At 43.1% G+C, this 16260-nt stretch overlaps 1 protein-coding gene across 2 annotated transcripts in view; it reads right to left on the reverse strand.

Annotated features, from left to right (window-relative positions):
• Positions 1–16260, reverse strand: part of CDK5RAP2 (CDK5 regulatory subunit associated protein 2) — a 170626-nt gene that overhangs the window by 144188 nt on the left and 10178 nt on the right. For both annotated transcript variants that reach the window (XM_081065527.1, XM_081065526.1), the window contains exons 3-4: positions 13767–13834; positions 2119–2229 (exon numbers count right to left, since the gene is read on the reverse strand). In XM_081065527.1, the coding sequence (XP_080921653.1) occupies positions 2119–2229; positions 13767–13834 (179 nt within the window). The remainder of the gene's footprint in view (positions 1–2118; positions 2230–13766; positions 13835–16260) is intronic.

Raw genomic sequence — 16260 nt, forward strand, 5'->3', positions numbered from 1 at the left:
AGCTAACAAAAGAGAAGAGTCCAAAGACGGGGCTCAGAACATGTTATTTTCTTCAGTGTCAAACAACGGAACCTAAAGAAGTCATCTATGCAGCAGACCTTTTTCTAGAAGAAACTGATCTCTGCATAAAGGAGAATGAGTTACAATGCACAATGTGTTCAACTGCAGTTTTGTGAAACCTGCAGAAACACCCTTCAAATAGGATTCCTTTCCAGCTCTCAGAAGGACAGAGAGCTATGTAAGAGCGGATATTATAGATTCTGAGTGCTTTGCTTTCTGATGAATCAACTGCCACTCCAACCTAGCAAATTAGAAAGAACGGACAGGTAACATGTCCACTGGACTATTTTTCCCAAGCCCAATCCCTAAAGTTATAAACTTACATACATGGTTACCATAATTTCCAAACCAAAAATCAAGACACCTTATTAACCTAAAACAGAATTATCATTATAAAAAAAGAATAAAGAAGCTCTTAAACTACTATTAAGGAAAGATAACCCAGATACTATTACGGAAAAATGCAAGCTACAGGACATGCTTGCATTTATGTAAAAAGAGAGTTTATACATATATCCATACACACACTTGCTTGTATAGACATAAAATTTCTCGGTCTAATAATATTGGTAAGAACCCAAGGGACTAGAAAGACAAGGATGGAAGACAGTCTTTTCAGGGTGTATCTTTTATGCTTTTCGAATTTTGAATCATCGACCTATTCAATAAATTAAATTGAAAGTATAATAAAATCAAGTCATGCAATCAGATGATGGAAAAGAAGAGCGGAAACCGCAAAGTACAATGCAATAGGCAGCCCTGGGTTCGAATTCCACCTCACACAGTAGCTGTGATATCAAGCAAGTTACTGATCTTCCCTGAGCTTCAGTTTCCTGTCCTGTCAAACAAGGATAAGCTCCACTGCAAAGGGCTGTCTAGAGATTTAAAAAACGAGTAAGTGATGATGGACAAATGCCCAGGGCAGTGCCTGACACAGAGTAAGCGCGTCACACATTTTGGCTTCCTATCACCCCGGACGTTCTGAGATACATGCTAACCATGCTTACATGTAAAATGTCTCAGGCCATGGGCTTTCCTGTAACGATTTGATAGCGTCACCACTTCCTTCCAGAAGGAAGGAGGTGTCCCCAGAAAAGGGGACATCCTTGTTGTCTTCCCACCCCCACAAGGAAGGGGGAAAAACGGTGGCTTGAGGGACAAGGCTGCTTGTCAATTCTTGAAAGTACAGTACAATCCCTCTTCAAAACAAGTCCATTTAAGTTTATTTGCTGACACTGAAGCAGAGTTCTTTTTCCTCCTTCAAAAGTTTCCACCCGTGCCAACTTCAGAAGAGAAAAAAATGGAATAATTCCCAGGCCAAGGGCTAATCTACTGGAGAAAGCCACGAAATGGGCACTGAAATATTGTTCGTATTCATGTCTTTTCAAGAAAGCCAAGTTCTTTTTTCAACTTTCAGAACCCGGGTCTGTTCTGAGGCAGAGACCTCCAGGTCAAGACTTCAGATGGGAATAGACTTTTCTTCTGACAGTTACAAGCAAACACACAAGGCATCCAGAAGAGTCACACCGCAGAAGAGCTGACACTCCTGCCTCTGGGCTGCAGTGGGAGCCTCACTAAGACAACGAGGGTAACTGTGTACCTGACTGTGTGCTGGGGCTTTTCATCTGCCGCCTCATTTCAATCCACACAAATAACCCTATGCCCGAAGGATTATCACTTAACTCTGGAAGCGTGCCCAGGGAGCTGCAGTGACTTGCCTACGGTTACACACAAGTCAGTTGGTAACAATGAGATTCAATTCGAAAGACATTCCACCGTTTCACTGTCTTTGTCTAAATTATAAATAATTAGAAAAAGTGAGATACAATAAATCAGAATTCTGATTTTAAGAAAGACTCCCTTAAAATTAATCTTGTATCTCTTTGCTTCATATTAAGGTCATCCTATTATCTTTATGCTTCCCATAATCAATTCAAATTAAATGAAAGCAGCTCTATCTAGTCATGCTAATTTTGAGAACAAAGATTAATCAAACTTCTGCTTGGAATGGCTATGAGGAAAGACAGCAGGGATGGTAGCGAGAAGAGGGACACTCACAGTTTTACAGATGTGTTCAGTGGGGCCATCAAATTCCTGTTGCATTCTTTCCTCAAGGAAATAGATGCGCAGCTTTAAGTTAAAGTTTTCTTTCTTCAGTTCAGTGATTTGCTGGAAAATAAGCACAAATGGGTCATCAAAAGGACTGAGGGATGCTACCTGCATTAATACCCGTAGTTTCCAAGGCTACAAATGGATTGAGATGTTAACTACTATAGGAAGCTTACCTTTGCTACAATTACCAACCCAGAATTAAGTAGTTCCCTCTAACCAAATTTACAACAATCTAAGCATCGGAATGAGTGGCTGAGTGAAGGAAGAATTCATGACTCTGCCTTGATAATAAGTAAAGAAGTAAAGAAAGAAAGAAAAGAAAGGGAGACTCTCTTCGTTACAAAAGAAATCCACTTAATAAATATAGATGAATAATAGGAACAGAAAATCCCCGTTACACAACCACTACAGCAATAATTGATTCAAGCAAGGCTCATCAACACTAAGAGCATTAGATGGAAGATCATCGAAAAACATGATATTCCCACAGTCTCAAGGTACCACCTGACAAACGGATTGTTAATTGAAACAGGCAAAGGTACCTTTACAATTCAGAAACCTAGCAAACACCTGCTAATCAGCAGTATATACAGTCATCCCTTGGGATTCGTGGAGGATTTGTTCCAGGATCCCCCACAGATACTAAAATCTATAGACGCTCGAGTTCCTTAGATAAAATGGGGTAGTATTTGCCTATAACCGATATATTTTTTCAAATATTTTCAATCACGGTTGGTCGAATCCACAGACGCAAAACCCGCAGATACGGATGGTCAACCCTGGTGGGACAAAGTGACATATTGTGCCTCCTGAAATAAATCACTGAAAGTAAACAATTTCACTTAAAACGCTCTGCCCACAACCTTTAACCTGCATCTAATCAGAAGTTGTCAATCAGACACATCCAAATTGAAGGACATTCTGCAAAACAATAAGCCTGGACTCTTGAAAGATCTAAACGACAATCTTAAGTCAAAAATGATTGGGGAGCTAACTCTTGTAAATAAATGAAAGTACTAAAGGTATGGCTACTAAGTGCAATAAAATCATACAGTGAATCTTGAATTTTTTTAAAAAGCTATATGGAGATAACTGGGGGAATTTGAATAACAACTTTATATTAGGTGACAGTATTTTGATTTCGTAGGAGAAAGTCCCAAGATATACATGCTGAAGTACTTAAGGGCACAGTCACAATATCTGCAACCAACTCTCTAATGAGTAGGGAGGAAGGATTCCACCGAAAAACTATTAGAATTAATAAATGAATGCAGTAAAGTTGCAGGATATAAAATTAATATTCAGAAATTTGTTGTATTTCTATATATAAACAATTAACTATCAGAAAGAGGAATTAAGAAAACCCCATTTTCAATTGCATCAAAAAGAATAAAATACCTAGAAATAAATTTAACCAATGAGGTGAAAGACCTATACTCTGAAAACTATGAGACACTGAAGAAAGAAACTGAACAAGACACAAAGAAATGGAAGGATACACCATGCTCATGAATTGGAATAAATATCACTATAATGTACATACTGCCCAAAGCAATCTACAGAAGCAATGCAATCCCCATCAAAATACCAATGCCATTTTTCACAGAACTAGAAAAAATAATCCTAAGATTTATATGGAACGATGAAAGACCCAGAATAGCCAAAGCAATCCTGAGAAAGAAGAAAAAAAGTTGGAGGTATCAACACTCCCTGTTTTCAAGCTATACTACAAAGCTATAGTAATCAAAACAGCATGGTACTGGCACAAAAACAAACACATAGATCAGTGGGAAAGAATAGAGTCCAGAAATAAACCCACATTTATATGGTCAATTAATCTATGACAATGGAGGTAAGGTAAAATTATATAACTTTTAGAAGAATATATAGGGGTAAATCTTTGGGAACTAGGGTTTGGCAGAGTTCTTAGATGTAACAATGAAGGCATAATACATTTTTTTTTTTAATTTTTCTTAATCAATAAATTGGGCTTCCTCAAAACTTTAAACTTTTGCTCTTAAAAACACTCTTTCATTAAGAGAATGAAAAAACAAGCTAATATAGCAGAAATATTTGCAAAGCACATATCCAACACAGGAACTGTCGCTAGAACACACAAATAATTCTCAAAACGATAACTGTAAGGAAATAATTCAATTTAAAAAAAACAGGCAAAAAGATTTGAAAAGAAATTTCACAGAAGATACACAGATGACAAATTAGCACAAGGAAAGATTTTCAACATCTTTAGCCATCAGGAAAATGCAAATTAAAAACTACAGTGAGGGCCGGCCCGGTGGCTTAGGCGGCTGGAGCTCCATGCTCCTAACTCCCAAGGCTGCCGGTTCGATTCCCACATGGGCCAGTGGGCTCTCAACCACAAGGCTGCCAGTTCAATTCCTCGAATCCCGCAAGGGATGGTGGGCAGAGCCCCCTGCAACTGAAATTGAACACGGCACCTTGAACTGAGCTGCCGCTGAGCTCCCAGATGGCTCAGTTGGTTGGAGCCCGTCTTCTCAACCACAAGGTTGACGGTTCGAATCCCGCAAGGGATGGTGGACTGCACCCCCTGTAACTAGAAACAGTAACTGGACCTGGAGCTGAGCTGCGCCCTCCATAACTAAGACTGAAAGGACAACAACCTGACTTGGAAAAAAGTCCTGGAAGTACACACTGTTCCCCAATAAAGTCCCGTTCCCCTTCCCCAATAAAAATCTTAAAAAAAAAAAAAACTACAGAGAGATACCACTATGTACCTATTAGATAGCTAAAAACAGTTTTTTTAATTTACAGCACTGAGGATGTGGAGCAAATGGGACGCCCACGCTCTGCTGCTGAGAACGCACAATGGCACAATCACCCTGCATAACCGTTTGGCGGTTTCTTACCCCCAAAAACTGCACTTACGATAATACTCAGCAATTCCACTCCTGGGTCTTTACCCTAGAGAAATAAAAACCTGTGTTCACACAGAAAATCTGCACATGAGTGTTTACTGCAGCTTCATTAATAATCACCAAAGTCTAGAAAGAACCCAAATGTCCTTCAAAGGGTAATGAATAAACAGGGCACATCCATATGACAGAGTAATACTCAACTACTATGCCACACACAGCAACGCAAAGGAATTTCAAAGACGTTACAGTGAGGAAAAGAAGCAAGCCTCAAAAGATTACACACTGCATGATTCCATTTATGTGACATCTGGAAAAAGCGAAATTAGAGGGATGGAGGACAGAGCAGAGCTGCCAGAGGTTTGGGGTAAAGGGAAGGTTTGACCACAAAGAGACGACACATGGGACACTTGAGCCTTGGGGAACTGTTCTGTATTCTGATTATGATGATGGCCACATGAATCTAGAACAGCATACACATATTAAAATATACATACATACGTGTTTATATCTATATCTATCCATATATATATATAGAGAGAGAGAGAGAGAGATTATGACAGAGGTTACTAGAGAGTATACGTTTGCCAAAACTCATCTAACACTTAAAACGGGTACATTTCATTTTCTGTAAATTACATTGCAATAAAGTTGATTTAACAATAACTAACATAAAATGTAGCAAAATCTGAATAGCTATACTTGAATTCTAATTCGTCCCCAAACACATACACTCACCGGTTTCCTATTCGGCCTTTTTAAAAATAACTGGTAATAGCATGTAAGACTCTATTTAATAAACCTACTTTTACGTCTGGATAGAAGAAAACAAGCACACTCTACACTCAGTGTATTTCCCAGTGTCTGCCCTCGGCCCTCCTGTTAACAATTTTGTGGTTAACGAGAGCAGTACCAGAAACAATTGGTAGGTTCATTAAGACCTCCTTTATGAATGTTTTAAGGAAACAGCACATAAAACATTTATTCACACACAAAAAGTCTACCCTGCCAGCCGCTTCCCATAAAGAGGAACCTTATTCTGTTACTCAGCTACCAATAAAATATTTATGGAGCTTGCTTAGAATGCCCACATTGTACACACTGCTAAAATTCTTAGCAACACTTGAAAGAATATTTGTCCTATTTATAGGTAAAGACATTTTTTAAAAAATATAAGGAAAAGGTAAATAAGCCTTCAATAGGTCACTGCCAATGCCAGACAGGCCCAAATGAATAAAAGGAAACCCAGGCACCATCTTCCCCATAACAATGCCAGTCTAGTTCTCTGCTTAACACCACTTCCCTCATCAAGTTTTCTCTGACAACCCCCACCAGGCTGGACTGGGGACCCTTCTAACTGTTTCCACACAACCTCTGCTTTCTTACTCACAGCAGTTATCACACTGCATTGTACCAGCTGGTTATCTGCCTTTCTACACAAACCATCTCTAAGAGGTTGGGAACCATATCTTCTTGTGCATTCTAGCCTGAAACATAAGAGACAGTTACTAAAGACCCAATGGCTGGATGCGTGGACATACACGTAAGAATTTCTTGAAGGCAGTGTGATGCCAGGAGGCCTCCGAGTCAGACAGATCGGGTTCACAGCACCCCACTGTTTCCGTCTCCATCACTCTTAGAGCAGAACTCCCCGCCATGGCCACAGCGTGCCGTCTGATCTGGCTGCCGCCTGCCTCTCCAGCCTCCTCAGGTACCATCCCCTCCCTTGCTCACAAGGTTCTAGCCTCACTGGCCTTTTTCCAGGTCCCCAAAAGCCACGCCCCTGTCTGCCTGCACAGCTCTTCCTATGGCACTTGCCAGGGCGGCTCAGTGTCATCTCTTCCATCTCAGCTCAAGTGTCACCAACTCAGAGACCCTTCCTAACTATCCGATCTAACGTGGTCTCCATGTCTACACCCTCCACCAAGTCACGCTCGTAATTCTTCTTGCCAGAACTTTGCACAACCTGGATTCACCTTATTTCCTGACACAATACTTATTGTCGTGTTTATCATATGAATGTAATCCACTTCTTGAGGGCAGGGACCTTATCTATCTGTTCATGGCTATTTCCCCTGAGGTTTTAGCACAGTAACTGGAACACAGTAGACACTCAATCAACATTTGTTAAACGAATAAATAAAGTAATGAATGAATACAATCCAGACTACCTTACTAGCTATACGACTTTAGTCAAGTTCATTTTTCCGTATGTCTCAGTTCCTTTATCTGTAAAAATGGGATTGTAATAATGCCTATTCCATAGAGCTAGAATAGGGATTAGAAGAAATAATTAGAATGTTCATTACTACGCCTAGCACAGCATTAGAACTTAAAATATATTACTATTCTTTTCATTTGGACTTTTCCCTATAGGAGAAACAAGTTCAAGAAATTTTAAAACTTTGAGCCAGAAAAACTGAAAACAGCTTACAGTACAGTAGGAATAAATACCCCAAAATAGAAAACCCACTCAGAAACCTAATGCTCCAAAAAAAGTTAACGCAAAGGCTGCACGTGCCCTATTCCAGCCAGGGAGCCCAAGTGTTACTGTGGAACAGCAGCCATCCGCCATGGAAGTACCCCAACATGATTACGGGGTGGTGCTTTCTGAAGCCGGCGTGGGCCCCAGTTGGAAGGAGCTGCTGTCAGCCACTCTGGCTTCCTCTCACTCCCAGTCAAAGCCTTGTCCAGTCTAGAACTCCACCAAAAAGGGAAAAGAACCAAACCTCAACAACATGAAAAAGAATCAGGGCAACTCCAACCAGGCCCGCTGCAAATAAAACCTAAGCTAGGTGCCTCCCTCAAGATCAGTTTCAGTGACTTACACGAGTGTAGGCCTCAACCACCAGATCACCTTTCAATTCAAGGCAGCGAGAGCTAAGAGCAAGGCCCTGGGGTCAGCAGAACGGACTGAACTCCCAATGCGGCCACCTCTGAGCCATGTAACCTTGAGAAAATTATTTAACGTCTCTGAGCCACTGTTGGCTCATCCTTAATACGAGGATAAAAATCAACTACCTCACAGGGGTGCTGTGACAACCACAGGAGCTCAAGCACCTGGCAGAGCCTGGCAACAGCAAGCAGGAAACACAGGATGGCTTTCAAGAGGAATCCATGTCTCACTCGGGCCTTCATGAAGCAGATCTTTGGGCCGCCATCAACTTTTTATCCTCCTTGAAGTCCAAAAACTGGTAGCTCTCTCACCTGGACATCACAAAAACCATGAACTCTTGCTTTCCAGCGCTCATCTCTGGCAAACAATACTGCATGTTTGATAATTTTGCCAGCGGCTGCTAAGTGAGATTAGTAAAATGAGGAGGACACTTTGGCATCAGTTTCTAATTCAAATACTCTCCCAGGTGTCTTCAAATCATCAAGAAAACTATTCCTAGGCCAACATCTACTTATTAATCCTCAGTACTTTAGCAAGAACGGAATTTTAAAACTGAAACCCAAATAATACTTGGAATATAACTACCTCATGCAGTCAACTCTTTTTATATTCTTTGCAGCCTTTGCTCATGAATATACTTTTTTTTTTTAAATTATAACATAGATGAATTAGAATAGTCCATTGCTTTCCCCTCATACTGTATCTTAAATATTTTTCACACTGTTGCAGGATTATACATCATTATCACTTAAAACGACTGCACTCAATTCTCCTGACCTGGTTCACTGTCGATTATCTCACCATTTCTCTACCGAGCACTTATGCGTTCAATGTGATTTGGTGGAGGGCATCCAGCCTTTATCATCAGAAAGGCCAGGCTTGAATTTTCACTGCTTTCAGTCTCTCAATCACATCAAGCTCGTGAGCAAGTCATTTAATCTCTCCAACCTCAACTTCCTCATCTGTGAAATACCTTCATCACAAGCCTATTGCAAGAAGACAAAGAAATAACAAACGTAAAAAATATAAATATGGCAAGAAGACAAAGAAATAACATGTGAGAAACTGTTCCCAATTTCTCACAATTACACACAATGTGACAACAGACACCTTCAGCACAGAGCTTTTTCCTTCCACTGAGTTGTTTCCTTAGGATAGATTGTCCCAAAATGGATTAGCGGGCTCAAGAATAGTATTTTGTTTATGACTATCAAAATCTCTTCCCAAAGGGCCTTCCAAAAGATTGTTAAAATTTATACTGCCAAGCCCGCCATCTGGCCGGGTTTTTGGAGGGCATGGCCAGGACATGCAGAGGTATGAGGACTCAGAGCATTCAGTCTCGGAAGCAGGAGGGCACCCTACCACAGGACTAGCCGCTGAACTGACCGCCTCCTAGACATCCCCTCCAGCCATGAGCCAAACTTGATTGCAGAGGCCCTTGGCACTGTCAGGCCGCGTCTTGTGCAGAACCAGCAGCAGAGTGGATGCAGTACCCACCCTGCCAGCTACAGTCCTCCAAGCCCACTGACCTGCACCCCACACACTTCCGGATCTCCTGCCTCGTTCTGATCGCACCCCTGCTCCCCCTTCGTAGCTTCACCTTGCCCTCCTGACGGGCGCGTGCTCTCCTCTGACTCGGGCTCTGCAGCCCCCACCCTGCTCCTCTCCCTCCAGCTGCACGGTCTCTGGCCACTCTATTAACAGTCCCTGCGGCCGCCCTCTGCTGAAGGCCCGTCCTAAGCATGTTGCCTATTGCTCACCACAACCCTATGAGTAAATACTACTTTCCACATGTTACACATCAGGCAACCAAAAGTTACAGGTCCAGTATCTTATACAAACTCAGACATTCGTTTAACCAACAAATATTCAGGAAGTGCCTACCATCCCGTGAGGTTCAGTGTTATCAGGGAGAGAGCAGAGGAGATACAGGTTATGTCCATAAATAAACACATCGACAGCCATACGACCCATGGTGGGAAAGGCAACGTGCTGACGACGTGAGAAGGGCAGTGGGGGGGGGAGGTTATCACTTTATGAGGGGTGTAAATGTCTAACGAGTGTACACCTGAAACTAAATAAAACATTAAAATTTAAAAAAGACAGGGTGCTGAGTGCTTGCTGTGAAAGAAAATGGGGGTCCCTACTATGAACACAGGTGGAAAGCTAGCCACATCATTTTCCATCAGGAAGGTCACAGAAAAATCAGTAAAGAGTGCTACCTGGACTGCCTGGATGTGCCGAACCAGATTCTGGGTCTTCCCCCCTCACTCAAAACATTTTGAGAAAGAGACAGAGAGAGAACAGGTCACACGAGGTCAGTATGTGCAGTGTGTGTCAGCACGCGCACAGCACTGCCCCAGCCAGGCCTCCTCTGCTCCAGGGAGCTCCCAACTACTTTACCATCGAGAAAAGACCCATAAGACAGGCTCCCTCTGAAGACCAAACTGACGTGCCAGCTTCCTACCATATGGCCTGCCGCACAGGTGATTATACCCTCAGCTAATGACAGGATTAGGCAATGCATGACCAGCTTAAAGAGGCAAAAGAAGGCATGTGGTTGTCACACGTCAGCGTGAGGGCTTGCACAGCAGCGGAGTGGAGCAGAAGGACTTCCTCAGCCGGAAGAACGGAGTTCAAAGCCCGAGCACGTCCGACTCTCGGGGCTTCAGCGTCCCCACGTGTCAAATGACGGGCCTGGGTGAGATGACTGCTGGAGCTCCCCCGTCTGACCTTCAGACTTCCTCCTGCACACTCCTGACCGCCTCCCTTAGTTAGCTGCAATATTATCCCTTCCCCACATCACACGCAGCAGCCTTTCCACCGATCACACTGTCACCAGCTTTGCTTCCGCCTTGCAGGCCCCAGACTGGATAATCTGAGAGCTTACTTCTGGCCATTTTCCTCCCCAGATTAAAAGCATCACTGGCTCCCCTTCATCTTCAGGACAAAATGGAACAAAGCAGTACAACATATAAGACCCTGCAGGATCTGACCCTGCCGGCTTTCGCTAGCCTCATTTCTCTAAAGCCTTCTCACGTGGCCTCCTTCCAGCCAAAGGGAACTTACGAGTCCCTGCACGCATCACACCCTATCATGCCTCTCTCTACGGTGCCATATGTGAGTCCTGGTGCCTGGGATTAGTCCTCTCACCTTGGCTAACCCCTCCTTGCCCCTGATGACCCAACTCCAGGAACACCTCCTGCAGGGAGGCTTCCCTGAACCCCCCAGGCCAGGTTCAGGGCCCCTCCTCTGTGCCACACAGCACCCTGTCCTTACGTCCATCACTGCAGTATTTTCCTGTCCTCTCCCCAAGTAGACGGTTAGCCTCCTGACAGGGAGACGTACCTGGTATTAATCTACTGTAAATTCCCACGCCTCTGGCATAGCCTGGCACAGAGTATAGATTTGACAATATTCACTGATGAACGGATGAACTCTAAGCAAAACCAGAAGGAGGACTCTGTCTTTCGAAATCCCCCTGACGTCCAGGTATCCATCGGCTGAGACCAGAATAAGAGGAATCAGACATTTCCCCTCTGAACCAAAAGTATTCCAGCCTCCTCTTTGATAGGCACGTGGACTTTAAAATTAGCAGTAGATGCCAAGAGCCATTCCTGCTAAGCACCCCACAGAAAGTTCAGACTACCTCAACACAGAGATCACGCGTTTGGTAGCTCAAACAGATGAAAATTTTCAGTGACTTCTAAAGGCCTAAAAGAGAGCCATTGAGAACAGTGTGGTCATTTCAATTTCAACTGCAGAATTCGCTCTTGAAAATGCTATAGTAAAAAATATTAATGCCATAAAAACCTAACAGCAGCCAAAGGACCACAGCCATAAAGGAAAAGACATAAATCCTAAAACATATTGGCATGGAAGGTTCTCTCTCGCCTTTAAGAAAAATAGTATTTAGGTCACCAAGAACACGTCTGCACAAGGGAAACTTAAATCACTTGCAGAGTAGAAAAAAATAACAAGAATAAGTATACCAATAACGGTAAGAAGGAGCAATAGCTGACACACAGAAGGAACTCTCTTAGGTATATGTGCTTCACGTATACCGTGTTCCCCAAAAATAAGACCAGGGCTTGTATTAACTTTTGCTCCAAAAGACACATTAGGGCTCATGTTCAGGGACGTCCTCCTGAAAAATCATGCTAGGGCTTATGTTCCGGTTAGGTCTTATTTTCCGGGAAACACGGTATTCACTCATTTAATCCTAGCAACAACACCGAGAAGTAGAAACTATTATCATGCCATTTTTAAGACAAGGAACACACAGAAGGTTAACGGACTGGCCCAAGGTCACCCAGAAGAAGTGGATAAAAACAGACTGCCTCTGAGAACAGCTTTGCCACAGCACATCCCTGGGCCTCAGTTTCTAATACATATAATACAGGGTTGGACTCGATTCTAAGATTCCTCCCAGTTCAAAGGGCAGATGATCAAATGTGAAACCAAAATTCGAGGATTTGATTACATTTTTCCATCTAGAAATAAAATTCAAAGTGTGCCCCTCGCAAGTTAAATAACACTGTCTTGCAGAGCTGCTTTAATATTAACATAACTAGTATATAAAGAGCCTTACATTTAAAGTGCCCAGCTCAGAGCAAGAGCTCAATAAGAAGTAACTATTATTACTCTTATGATAAAACAGGAACAACCATTTAATAGTAGAGCACATTTTAATTATACACAATGTGAAATAATCAAATCTCATTCGTTTGAGGCCCCAGACCCCACAGCACAGATCAAGTTGTACAGCTGAAATTACAACAACTCAAAGCTCAGAAATTACTTGTTTCCATTAGAGATCTGACAAGTCATTTCTTCAATTGGTCACCAGTGGTTTGCAGATAACTATTAGCAGTAATGAGTATTCTAAATTAAATCCAGAGACAGTACCGCTCTGTTCTGTACAGACAACTGGGGAGAGAGAAACGTAATTGTGGAACGTCCTTCTCTGTGTCCTCCATGTTCCCTCTGATAAATATCTCCCGTATCTTGCATAGTATGGATTTCATTTGGTTACAAATGAAGAAGGGTCTAATTCCTCCCATGATAGATGAGAGCACTGAACAGGTAAGTTGTTAAGGAGAATTGGAATCGGGAAAATAACCTTATTTTCCTGTTAGTTGACAACAAGCCCCTCTCCGCTAACAAATGAAGACACAGTGCTGGAAGACATTAAGTACAGAAGTGAAATCTAGCACCAAATAGTCCATTCTCAGACAATTACCACCCCGCACTGGGCCCAGGCTGCTCGCGTTTCACTCAACAGCAACAATGATGAAGCCTACAGAACACAAGGAGTCAGCCCGGTGTGGTGGAAAGAATAATCGCTTTGGAGGCATTAAAACCTGGCTTCAAATCCCAGATCTGCCACTCAAGTATTATGTGAGTCCTTATCTGTAAAATGGGGATAATACAAGATCCCTCACAGAGTTGCAGCAAAGATTAAATAGGGACCATAAATAAGGCACCTGACATTATAGGAAAGCCCTTGACAAATATGAGCTCCTCTCAACTGTGCAATATGGAAATATCCTCACACTCGGGACACTGGAAATATACCATCCTCCCCCAAGCTGGAAACTACTGATCCTGTTGGAGCCCATAACTGGCCCATGTATAAAGGGCCGACTGCGTAGGTATGTCAGTCACAGAGAATCCCCACGGGACACGGCATTCCTCCTAACTCTGGCATTATCCAGCTTACACTCTGCTTGAGAAATACACCTCCCTCCTGGGTCTGCTCAGACAGTGGCAGAAGACATGATTTGTTGGGGAGGGTGACTTACATTTTCAAAGTCCTTCATGTTCCGTGCTCTGGTGGGAGACACCGTCTCTTCTGACACATTTGGGAGCACTATAAAAAGGTAAAATAGACAAAACATCACAGTCTGCAAATTGCCCAGCATCCCTATTAGGGAACAGAGTCCAGAGACCGAAAAAACGTGAATAGCTTCCACAGTATATTCTACTGGTACTTTCTGTCTGTTGTGATTTACTGATTTGAGCCTAGGGAAAGCTCTACACCATTAGATTTCAAAGATTTACAAATTACTTAAACTAGCCCCAATGTAATGTGTCAGAGGATGAACCAAGGAAATGCACGGGGCATATGGCAAAGCAGAATGATCCTTTCTTACTTAAGAATGTACTTTCTTACTGCTTGTCATAAGGTTATTTTGCTGACCAGAATATCCTCTTCACACGTCAGCAATTAAAACAAAGCATGTCTAACTGATTTGACAGCAGGGGTTGGCAACCTTTTTATTAAGACACCAGACCATAACAGGATTTGCAAGCTACACATCCTTATAAAACAACATAAAGCCTAAAATCTGTTACAAATACATTATGAACTCTTCTGTTGATGCAAAAAAAACAGCCACAGACAATTCATAAACAAATAAACAATAAAAGATCCAATAAAAGCTTAATTTCGAAAGCAGGCAGTGGATCAGAAACTGCTGATCCCTGCTTTGGAATGATTGAAGACTTTGCCAAAACCCAAATATTTCCACAGCTTCTTTAATTCCGCAAACATGTATTACACCCCTACTCTGTGCCAAGCGCCACGCCAGGTGCTAGGGAAGCAACAGTGAGTAGAAGACACTGACCTGCACCCAAGGTCCCCAATCTAGTGGGCAAGACAGAGAAGGAAACTGCTGTGCTGCACAAAGGGCTTGGCACTTCTGAGGTGTTGAGTAAATGTGTGTTGAGTGAATAAAAGCAATCCTCCAACAAATATGCAGGGAGGCCTGTTCTCTGCTAGGCATCGCTCTGGATGTGGCTAGCTCAGGAAACAAACACATGGAGCCGATACTCCACCAGGAGACAGACAATGAACAAAATAATAGGGTAATTACATAGAATGTCAAAACGTGATAAATGCTATGGCGAAAAATAAAGTGGATAAGGATAGGACATACCAAGGGTGGCGTGAGGATTGCCATTTTAAATAAGGTGGATTGCCACTTTAAGGAAGGTGTCACTGACAAGGTGACATGTGGGCAGACCTGAAGAGAAGTGGAAAGGGAGAGGCCTGAGGTGGGAGCATGTCTAGTGGATCTGAGGACCAGCCACGATGCCACTGGACCAGAGGGCAATAAACAAAGGGGACCGGAAGGAGGTAAGCGAGCTATGGGGGGACATGCTGTGTACGGCCTCGTAGGATCTTCTCAGCACTCGGAGGAGCCAACTGAGGATTCTGGGCTAAGGCATAACATGATTGCACTTTGGTTTCTACAGGCTCCCTCTGGCTGCCTTGCTGAGAAGAAACTGAAAGGCACTTAAGTAACTAGGAGAACATTGGGATAATCCAAGCCAGAGATCACGGGGTCTTAGACCAGGATGGTCAGAGGATAAGTGAGTCAGAAGTGGCCTGATTCTGGATATTTGTGAAGTAGCCAATAGGAATACATGAGGTGAAATATGTAAGGCTGACTGCGGAACGCGCACCTAAGGCAGCCTGAGGAGAGCCACAGAGGGCAGTGAGCTGTGTCCTACCGAGGTGACAGGCAGATGAGGGGGCAAAGGCAGAAGCAACGTCCCATGGAAAGACGCAGAGGGGGGAGTGGGCGTGGGGAAACCACTCAGGAGAGCGGTTCAGGAGTGGGCAGGGCAGGCCGTGACGAGCCCTGTCGCCCGACTAAGGGCACACAGGCTTGTCTTCCTGTCCTCAAACGGGACACGCTGTCCCGTGTCTGTCCGTCGAGAGCCTATTCACTCTTCAATATCAGTTTCTTGGGAAATTCTTCCCTGACCCACCTCCTCCATTCACCAAAGTAAATCTCCCTCTTCTCCCCTCACAGCACCTTCTCTTTCTTCCCTCATTCCATTCATCATGTGATTTATCATAATAATTCTTTGTTTAATAGCCTTCTCGGCCTAGCTGGAACCTGTTCAAAGCTTCTTCCCAGGGCTAAGCCCAGAGCCTGGCAGGAAGCAGATGTACACATGGGCTGAATTAAGGAGCAAGCCTACCGATGTCTGCTTCTAACTGCCTGGGCAAGAAGAGAAGAAACTGGAACTGTTGGATTTTGTGTTAAAAGAAAAAGTTAACATGTTCTGAAGGAAAACCTGAAGGTGGCCTGTCAGCTAAAGCATCCTCCAAGAGATAAACCCTGTGGCTCTTATATCTGCTCTAAGAACTTTTTTCTTTTGCACATATCTCATTGCTTTGGAGAAGAGGAAAAAACACAAGTCAAAATATCTCTAAGATATTTCAACAAGTCAAATTATTAGCACTTTCCACAGATACTTATGATAGCTTTCACTTTTTTCAAA

This window comes from Rhinolophus hipposideros (assembly GCF_964194185.1).
Source record: "Rhinolophus hipposideros genome assembly, chromosome: 11".
Classification (NCBI taxonomy): domain Eukaryota; kingdom Metazoa; phylum Chordata; class Mammalia; order Chiroptera; family Rhinolophidae; genus Rhinolophus; species Rhinolophus hipposideros.